We start from the raw sequence: 11301 nt of genomic DNA, 5'->3' as shown, positions 1-11301 counted from the left end.
ATATGTATATGAATGTATATGATATCACTTCTGAGCAAGGTGAAACATTCGACTTTATTCAAAAGTATACCACTCAATGAGGTAATCTGACCATTAAAGCATAATTATTCAGTCTTCCTAGCATTCACATAAAAACCGATCCTGCAAGTTGACTTTTCTAATGCATGCAGTAGTTTTCAAGCATCTGTTATCTTGCCATGAAGTAGTGCAAGATCGTCTGCATAGCAGCACCAGTGATCTTCCTGGTTGGAAATCTGATGCTAGCTCTCTGAAGAGTAAAACTAATGTAACTATGAAGGTCAATAAACATACACCAAAAAAGAGGTATCAATCCGTGTAGTAAAAATGTGGAGTGCACTGGACAAATTAAGAATAATTTGGAAGCCTGACTGAATGAAAAAGGAATTTTGAATCATAGAAAATCATTTCTTCTTTATGGTTCACCAGCTTGCATTCTGACAATAAAGATGGAGAATAAGTTTGATGTGATCTATAGAAAAATGCTGTGTGCTTTCCTCAATTAATCATGGAAACAGCATTAAACAAAGGAAGTGCTCTGTGGAAATATCACTGACATCGCATCAAACACCTGAGAGTGGGGGACAAGACATGCTGGTCCCTACTATCAAAGCAAGGACGAATTAGTGAGTGAGCTGCTTCTGTGAGTTCCGAGATATGGGTATTCTTAAGTCAGATGCTCTAGAATGACGTACAAGGATCAACTCTCTCTTCATGTCATAGAAGACCTGAAAAATGTCATGTAAGACAAGAACACTTGCAGAGAAAGAGTGGTTGTAATGCAAACATTTTCTCCAAAGCGATAGATAGATATCTTTATGTATATGCATATATAAATGTATATATGTATATATGGGTATGGGGGAGAATGAAAGTACATGTTTACATATATATATTTGTTTATGTATATATCATCAACATCATCATCATTCAATGTCCGCTGTCCATGCTGGCATGGGTTGGACGGTTTGACTGAGCTGGTACACTGGAAGGCTGCACTAGACTCCCTTAATTGGCGTAGTTTTCTATGGCTAGACGCCCTTCCTAACACCAATCACTCAGAGAGTGTAATGGGTGCTTTTACATGTCACCAACATGGGTGCCATTTGCATGACACCGGGGTGCTTTTACATGCAACTGGCATGGGTGCCAATTTGTATGACACCAGTATCTGCTATAACTGTGATTTTGCTCGGTTTGATGGGTCTTCTCAAGCACAACATAATGCCAAAGTTCTTAGTCATTACCTCCATGAGGCCCAACATTTGAGAGGAACTTTGCCTCCATGAGGCTCAATGCTTGAAAGGAACTCAGCCACTTTTGCCTCCATGAAGACCAATGCTCAAAAGGTGTGCTTTACATGCCAGTAGCACGGGTGCACTTGGTTTGACAAGTAATTATATATAAATGGATGTGTAATGTCAGTGTTAGGATTCCTGGCTTTCACCCAAGTAGCCCGGGTTCGATTCCCAGCATGGGAACTTGTTACCATGATGGTACTCCCGCATAGCCATGGCTGCATGACTGAAATGAGTAAAAGAATAAAATAGTATACATGACAGAGTGTAAACACCCTGAGAGAAAAGTTGGACAGAAGAAGCATCAGATGTGGTGGGCGAGAGACTACTGCACTGGTATGGTCATGTGTTGTGTATGGATGAGGACAGCTGTATGAAGAAGTGTCACACCCTAACAGTGGAGGGAACCTGTGGAGGACGTAGACCCACTAAGACATGGGATGAGGTGGTGAAACATGTTGGGCCTCGCAGAGGCAATGACAAATGACCAAGACTTTTGGAGATATGCTGTGCTTGAGAAGACCCAGCAAGCCAAGTGAGATCATAGCTGTGGCCAATGTCAGTGTCACTTAACTGGCCAATTTAAAAGTACCCTTCAGTCATCAGGAAATATACCGTGCTTGTGAAGACCTGTTGAACCAAGTGAAATAGTAGTCATGGCGCCCTGCCAGTGGCACATAAAAGCCATTATTCGAGCATGGTAGATATCGGTGCTACCTGACTGGAATCCATGCCAGTGACACGTAAAAAACATCATTTGAGCATGACTGATGCCAGTCCTGCCTGACTGGCACCCACGCTTTGACACGTAAAAAGCACCATTCGAAAAATGGTTGATGCCAGTGTATATGTGTGTGAGTATGTTCATTTCTAAATGTATATTCATACATATATGCATATAACTATGTATGTGTGTATGTATATCCATGTATGTCAGGTCGCTCCTGAGTGCTACTGGTAACATGTAATTCAGTACAACCGGTTGCATGGTCGGGTCATCGGCAACTAAACTGGCAACCTGACCAGGCTTGCTTGGTGAGGAGGGTGTGATTAGGGATGAAAAAATAAGACCCGTCAAAGGGTAGAGAAACTCCTGAGCAGTCAACGGTCATCCAACAAAATATCTGTATATCTTTCTTATTCTTATATGTATATATATATATATATATATATATGTATATTTTTACTTTTATATATATATTATTATATTTAAATCTTTATTTATCTTTTTAAATTGTATATCTTTTACTTTTTATATTTATATACATTATTTATATTTCTTATTTATATTTGCAAATCACATATCATACTTTTCTTCCTTTTTTTATGTATGAATGAGCCATTCTGCATCGATCACCAGTGTGATATTTAATCACTTTATAGAGTGTTTGAGTAAAGGTTTGATGTCTGGAATGGGATAGCTTACTTCATGGGCAGGTAGAATCTCTTTGACCTTGGTTGGTAGTCTACCTAGGAGCAGGAAATCTCTGAAATAAAACCTGATGCCTTGGAGGTTTCTGGTTTTGTCACACCGGCAAAAATCTTCTTGGGCCAATAGGTGGGTGTGGGTAGTGCAGTGCAAGCTACACCCATTGAAAATTATTCATTTGCACAGTTACTTCCTGTACACCAGATCTTAGTAAAATCATTCAATTGGTTGGTTGGCAGAAACCTAAAAATGCACTTCTAACTTGCTCTAAAATGTCTCAAACAGATTCAGTAAATGGCAGAAAAGGCTTGGGAACATCAGGGGAACAGGTCTGGTTCGGCAGGTGTTCCAGTGTATCACAGGCTGGGCCCAGTCATCATCCTGCCACTATAGTCAAACATTCTTAAAGAAAAAGTAAATATAAACATCCTTTGAATTTTGGCTGTTGGAATGTGCGCACACTTCTCGATGATAATTTCAACAAGAGGCCAGAAAGGCGTACTGCACTTATTGCATGTGAGCTTAAGAAATATTTCCTTGATATAGTTGCGCTCTCTGAAACTCGTCTCTCTGGTGAGGGTCAAGTAATGGAATCTGCTTATGGATATACTATCTTTTGGAGAGGCCTGCCTAAGGGTCAGCATAGAGAATCTGGTGTTGGGTTTGCTCTCAAGAATTCATTAGAATCCTCCATTGCAGAACTTCCAAGTGGTATATCTGAATGAACCATGTCATGCCATATTACACTGACAAAGGTAGGTTTCTTACCATTGTCAGAATGTCCCATTCTGATGAAACTGTAGGACAGTTTTATGATGATCTAGCACAATTATTGAGGAAAGTACCAATTTCTGACAAACTGGTCATATTGGAGAGGACTACGTTTCATGGCCTGTCTTAGGTCGACATGGGATTGGAAAATGTAATAAAAATGGAGTAGCTCTTTGACGTTTTGTACTGAGAATAATCTGGTTGTCACCAACATTCTGTTTAAGCAGAAAAATAAATATAAAACTACCTGGATGCACATAAGATCTAAGCACTGGCATCTCGTAGATTATATTTTGATCAGAAAACGTGATATGAAAGACGTTTCTAGCGTTTGAGCCATGAGAGGAGCAGAGAGCTGGACTGACTATCATCTAGTGCGTGGAAAAATAAACTTTTCGATAATGCCTAGAAATCGACTGTCTGGTCTTAAGGTACCCAAAAAGTTAAAAGTTACAGACTTCAAATTATCAAGCAACTTGCAAAGATTCCACGATGCTATAGAAAGTATCAATCTTGACCCAAACAATCTATGGGAAGATTTCAAAACAAAAGTATTTCAGGCTCCAATTTCATCCAATGGGATTTGAATCACATAAGTCAGGTGACTGGTTCTCAGATAGATCAGCAGAAATTCATGAACTACTTTTAAAAAATCAAAACTTAGGCAATACACTTCTTTCTCAGTTCTTGAACCCCAATTCAAATGAAGCTCTAAGGAAAATTAAACAGGAATGGTAGAATGATAGAGCAAAAGGGGCACAAGAAGCAGCTGATAGAAATGATGCCAAAGGTTTGTACTCTCATATTAAGGGGGTATATGGCCCAAAATCACCTTCAATAGCGCCAGTGAGAACAGCAAATGGATGTTTGCTTCTGACTGACGTAGGTAAACCACTTTTCTGCACTTTTGAATAGACCATCATCCGCCGACATGAGGAAGATGAAAAAAATCGAACATCTTCCAATTATAGAAGAGATTGGATATGAACCAACTCTAAATGACATTTATTTAGCTATGAATAAGCTGAATAACAATAAGTCTCCGGGTTCTGATGGAATCTGTGCAGAAGTCTTGAAATATGGGGGTGACAATATGTTTGAATTCTTAAATATATTAATTTGTCACTGTTGGAGACCTCAAGAAAGTGCCTCGAGACTGGACCGATGCCATTTTAGTCTCTTGTATAAATTGGGGCCAAAGGATCTGTGTAGTAATTTTCGTTGGATTTCGCTTTTGTCTGTGATTGGAAAGGTACTTGCCCACATTTTATTAGAACGTTTAAATACCTTCATAGTTCCAAATATAGTGTCTGAGTCTCAGTGTGGTTTTTGTTCCTCCAGAGGCACAGCTGATTGTAACTTTACTATCAGACAATTGCAAGAGAAGTGCATTGAACAGAATCTTGCTCTATACCATTGCTTTGTTGATTTGAGCAAAGCATTTGATACTGTTAATCGAAATGCTCTGTGGCTAATTCTAAGGAAAATAGGTTGCCGCCCCCAAAAAAATTTGTAAACATGATCAGGGTTTTGCATCAAGATATGAAAGCTAGAGTTAACTTTGATAGGAGGCTCTCTGAATCTTTTGCTGTGGAAAATGGAGTAAAGCAAGGAGACCGTCATGCATCCACCCTCTTTGCAATATATTTTGCTGTTGCATTGTCACATGCTTTCCAAAACTCTGAGGAGGGTATTTACATAAAATATCGAACAACAGAGAATGTTTTTAATCTGACCAGACTGAAATTCAAAACAAAGGTTTTACTTCACTCATTAAGGAACTTTTATACGCTGACGATTGTGATCTTGTCAGTCATTCTGAAACAGGTCTGCAATCTCTTGTATCTGCATTTGACTCGGCTTGTGATGATTTTGGCTTGACCATCAACTTGAAAAAAACAGTTGTAATGCATCAACCTGCGTGTGGTGCAGTTTGTAACCCTGCTAAAATTTTTGTTAAGGGAAAGTTACTTGAGGTTGTCGATTCTTTCATCTACCTTGGAAGCTCTGTACAAAAGGATGGAAACCTTGATACAGAAATACAGCTGCGAATTCAAAGGGCAGCAAAAGCATTTGGTGGCTTGGAGTCACACGTTTTGTGCCAGTGACATATAAATGATACAAAGATGGCTCTTGACAAATCATTTGTCTTACCATCCCTGTTGTATTCTTGTGAAATGTGGACTTGTTATGAAAGGCATTTTAAATTGTTAGAACAATTCAACCAAAAATGCCTTCATTGTATTTTAAACATTAAATCTGCATCTGCAGATGGTGGATGAACGTATGCTCAAACAGCTGTTTAATGGTGAGCTTGCAGAGGGGAAACGCTATCGGCATAAACCTAAAAAAAGATTTAAGGACAGCGTAAGGACTACTATAAAGCCACTTAGAATGAATTCAGAAGACATAGAAACCCTTGCTTCGAATCGAGCTAGATGGCAAACAAAAGTGTGGAGTGGAGTGAAAGCATTTGAAGAGGCCAGGATAACACATGCAAGACTCAAAGGAGATTTAAGGAAAAATGTTACAATCGAGAAGGTGAATCACAATGACCTTTTTGTGTGAACAGTTTGTGACAGACGATGCCTTTCTTTTTCTGGGCTCAGATCTCATTTGCGAACCCATGGAAAACGAACCTCCACCAACTATTCTACCTATATGTGTGTGCACACCTTTGAATGCTACGTATGCCAAAAGGTTCGCAAGTCCACATTTCATAAGAATACAACAGGGATGGTAAGACAAATGATTTGTAAAGAGCCATCTCAAAAGACATTTTAAGATCCACAAAGATCAGAACTTATCTGCAGGTATTGGTGGTCCAAATCGGATGTGCAATCTATATGGAAAATTACTACACAGATCCTTTGACCCCAATTTATACAGGAGAACATTATCTGGTTTAAAAAGCCAATCAGATGCCATGATGGATCTAAGGTATAGGTACAGGAGGTGGTCAAACTCTGCATAAGGAGTAGACAGCCACCATGAATGAATGAATGAAGGAAGGAAGGTAGGTAGGTAGGTAGGTAGGTAAGTAGGTAGGTATGTTGGTAGGTAGGAAGGAAAAATGTTGGAAATGAACTGGGATTAGTTTAGATTTTTTAATTTTTTAAACTTACCCAGTTTCACAGATTTCTTTGATTTTAAAAATTTTAGATAGAAAGAGATGGATCAATGATGCTGTGACTGTCTTGCTTCTGAGTGGAGTTTAAAAATTCTCTTCTTTTTATAGAGAGAACATGGCTCAACTTAGCATCTGTTTTGGATACAATTTGATTGGCTGAGGATGATCATGGGTTTGGCTTTAGAAATTTTTTTAAGAGTCCTGCTTTGTATGTTCTTTAATGTTATGTAACAATATTTTTAGTGCCATAAGTCAAAGCTGTCATGGTTGAGTGAATGTATCTAGTGACAGTCCCAAACAATGAAGGCTGTCTGAATTTAATTTGTTAAGTGTGGTAGAGGACGATCACATGATTAGCCTTAGAAATTTTTGTAGGTTCCCTGCTTCATCCATGCATTAATATTATGTGACTATATTTTTTGCGCCAAAAATTGATGCTGACACAGCTCAGTGAATATGTCTAATAACTTTGTGATAAAACTATAAATTTAAATCTGGTTAGATTTTTACCAAAAATATTATTTTACCTGTTTGCGAAAAAATTTAATATATGCTATTAAATGTAAAATTTATCATGAGTACATAAGTCAAACAAAACTCGCAAATAGACTAATTATTCATCAACAACAAATAGACCCTACTATTTGGCAGATCCCACTGAGTGGACACATAGACGTATTCAAAAAATAAGTCCCCCGAATTCCAAGTCTTTCCACTTTACCTTTTTCGGTCAATACCACTGACCAAGTACAGATGAACAAAGATAATATATTCATACAAAAATACAAATCAAGACAGAATAAACTTTAACAAACTACATTCACCAACAACTATTCACACTCAAACTCATTCTGCTGCTTGGCATGTTGAATTTATACAGCTAACACCTTAAACTTTTGACGCAATCATTACTTTTTACCCTTATGACTCTAATGCACAGATTTAGTAGAGAACAATTTCATACCTGCTCACATAGATACAAAACCATTATGAAAAAGTATTTTCTAGTTATTGAGAAGAAAAATTTCCATTTGTGTTTCATACCCTATATAGCTTATCATGCATGGAGGAAAAGGAAATCCTTGAAATGGAGGATTGTTCATCAGCTTTCAAATGTTTCAATAAGCTCTTTGGTAATGAAATAAAGTTCACCGTTGTATCTACTTGCTGAGGCTGCATGGAGTTATATATCTGGAGAAGGAAAATGAAAGTAAAATTAAAATAGTCAAAGAGTAAATACTACTATACTGCTGCTGTTACTGTTGTTATTTCTGCTTCCACAACTGTTATATTACTAAAACATTACAATTAGCACAAGAGCTAAAACTTCTACTATCACCCACTGCCACCAGTTCAAACACAAGCAACAATAGGGGTTTCTACATTGGGCAACTAATTATTGGTCTATTCAATAGTTTTCTGCTTTCTATCTCAATCACTTTCTTCTTCTCTTCTACCTAGCAATATGAATGCAGCAGTATTTTGTGCAAAACTATGTTTACTCTCAATCTTGTCAACCATTGATATCATTTGTGGATCTAGTTAATTTGACTGCCAGCATTTCAAAACATTAAAGTTTATTGAAAATTTTTAAACTTGTCACACTACAAATTTTCCCCACGAATGGTTTCGATATAGTTTTAACAGAAAGATTTGGAAGAATTAGATGAACGTTTTCTGGTAATTTTCTTTCATGTAAATAAATATTTATGTTAATTTAAAAATTTGCCAGCAAAATCTTATAAAATGACAATGTTATCAAACATGTTTCTATGTTATATATGAAAATAAAAGAGTGAACAAAATATGCTTAAAAAACAAACAGTTAAGCATGCAATAAGCAACCCATTACAAAATATTTTTAAAATTAAAAACATAAGGTAGAAATGCATTCAATCAATTTCTCAAGCAAATCACAATTTTCAAATCACCTGCGCCACATAAATTCACAGAGATATGAATTTACCATAGAACAGTGAGTGCTACAGCATCATTACCTTAGTTCACAGAGGGTCACGTACTCTCCACTTGTTGAGTGTGGATACCATCTTTCGGGTTAACAAACCCAATGCTGTGATTCATCATTCGATGCTCAAAATTGTAACCGTCACTGAAAATTGTGGTTTCTGGAAGAATCGAGTGATGTATGCATTCTTCCAGCATGGCACTGCATACAGAAAAATCTGTCTGGTGTGAGCATTGCCAGTACATGTTCCCACCATGTCTTTTTGTATACATAACATGCCTCTTCCTTTTACATAGTTTTCTTTTGGGTTTTCTTTACTTGAAGGTACGACACAGTATTCTCCTCTGTTTTTAGTGTCTCCATCAAAAAATGGTTTCAATATATTAGTCAAGATGTGCTTTCTCGCAGATAAAAGAGTTCTCAGTTCTGCTTGTTATTATGAAAACAGACACGTATTTTCTCGCAGACAAAAGTGTTCTCATGTTCCACTTGTTACTATGGAAACAAGCATGAATGTGTCTGTGGCTTTACGATTGGCCATAATTACCAAAATTGTCAAACTTTAATTGCTAATAACTCTTAGCGAAAATGATTTTTCCGTCATTCATTAGCCAAATAAGAGTGTATCATTAAACTGAATATGGAATGATTTCAAATAGAATTGATGCTGGCAGCCAAACTGACTAGATCCTCATTTGCTACTATTTATTTCTGAATCATTTTGTAACTAGACACAGACATACATCATACAGCCAGATACATATGTATACTCCCATAGATACACATAATTGTACATTGACACAAATGTCCCCTTCACTTTATTGGCTGACAACAGCAATATGTATGTCTGTATGTATGAATCACCATTGTTATCGTACTTATTCATTGCTTTCTTCTAAATATTTTTCCTACCAAATTCATTTCAATGCATAATTTTGTCTCTTGTGTCAATTTGTTTGTCTTATTCCAGTTTGAAACTAGAATGTGAAGGAAGATGAAGAGAAAGAGAAGAACCAATGTCGAAAGATCGCACAGACCTAGATAGATACATAAATAAAGGGAACAAATGAGTGAGAAAGAGTGTAAAATGAAAGAAAACAATCGTTTTGTTATCATTTCAATTACATATACATCATTGTAAATAATTTGTAATATAATAATTTCAAACATTATCATATAAATTCTTACAGTTAACGATTTCTACAAATTTCAAAGGTTGCAAAAAGCATATCTTACAATTATAAACTTGGATGGACAAACTGGACACTGTAGTTCTTCGCATACAAAAGGAACGGACAGTTAAGAACGGAAAGCATTTTACCATAGGTCTGTTCAATGAGATCTAATTTTGGGCTAACCAACAAGCAAAGAAACATCTATACAATAAATTAACCAGCAACTGAAGTTCCATCAAATCATATCCTATTGCTTTAAAAAAAACAGACGGACGATTGCAACACCATGGGATCGATTCCCAGACCAGATGTTGTGTTGTGTTCTAGAGCAAAGCACTTCATTTCATCATCTGACATGTGGCATTCATTTCATCATCTGTACTTGATGGAGGGAGTGAGCTTATGTCTATACAAACATTTGATCATTATAAACAAATCATCTGTGTGGTTGTTTGGCAAGAAATTGCCAAACCCTCATACGTCGTCTAACGAGAGGAGAGTCCTTGATATATATGTTAGCTACAGTATTAGAGCATTTAACTCCTATTTTTAGCAATATAGATGTTTCTTAACACCTTGATCACATTTAATGACAATTATTCTTCTTCTTCCTTTTGTTGAACTATTGCAACCTGCTGTTCATATATATATGTATAATAACAACAAATGGAGCAAAACGCATGTCGATGAAAGTTCCTTTAATTCCTACATATGTTTCGAAACAAGTGAGGGCCATTTCACAAAGAAGAAAGAGCTGTTGGAGTCCTCATTTATTTCTCATCATGTAGGTGTGTGTGTATGTGCATGTATACGTATGTATGTGTGTGCGGGTGTGGGTATTTGCATGTTTGTATATATACAGGAATGTAGGTATATATACAGGCACGTATGTATAGGTGAGCATGTATGTACATATGTACATGTGAAGGTTTCTGTATGGATGTGTGTATGTGTATGGGTGTATGTGGGTGTGCGGGTATGTGTACATGGGTGTGCGCATATGTATGTGTGTATGTGCGTACACGCACGTGTTTGTACATATGTGTCTGTGCGCTAGCAAACACATATGTAAATATTCACTATAATTATCTCCCCATACCCAAATAACTCTTTGACCTCAACCTTTAGCATCACATCAAAAACACCCTCCCTTTATATTTCTATGTAAACTAGCGTTCTTATTCCTAAAGCCCATGGAATAATATCGTTGACCCCGTCGTAACTCTATGTAAACAAACCTTCTAACGGTCACTGACCATGTAACATCTCAGCTCGTAAGTTACCCCATCATTTCGTTTTTGTCTTGCTATTACATGTTTTATTATGAACTCCCTGATGAGAAATAAATGAGGTCTCCAGCAGCCCTTTCTTCTTTGCGAAATGACCCTCACTTGTTTCGAAACATATGTAGGAATTAAAGGAACTTTCATCGACATGCGTTTTGTTCCATTTGTTGTTATTATCCATATATTCTCAAAATGTATCACGTTAACTCGGTATAACAACCTGTAAAG

General features: G+C 36.9%; 1 protein-coding gene across 1 annotated transcript in view; it reads right to left on the bottom strand.

The window, feature by feature from the left end:
* Nucleotides 1-11301, bottom strand: part of LOC106882179 (adhesion G-protein coupled receptor G6) — a 56403-nt gene that overhangs the window by 37590 nt on the left and 7512 nt on the right. Inside the window, exon 4 of the mRNA XM_014932766.2 lies at nucleotides 7691-7837. Within this exon, the coding sequence (XP_014788252.2) occupies nucleotides 7691-7837 (147 nt within the window). The remainder of the gene's footprint in view (nucleotides 1-7690; nucleotides 7838-11301) is intronic.

This window comes from Octopus bimaculoides, unplaced genomic scaffold, assembly GCF_001194135.2.
Source record: "Octopus bimaculoides isolate UCB-OBI-ISO-001 unplaced genomic scaffold, ASM119413v2 Scaffold_193896, whole genome shotgun sequence".
In the NCBI taxonomy this organism is placed as follows: domain Eukaryota; kingdom Metazoa; phylum Mollusca; class Cephalopoda; order Octopoda; family Octopodidae; genus Octopus; species Octopus bimaculoides.
This window is presented reverse-complemented; position numbering and strand designations above follow the sequence as displayed.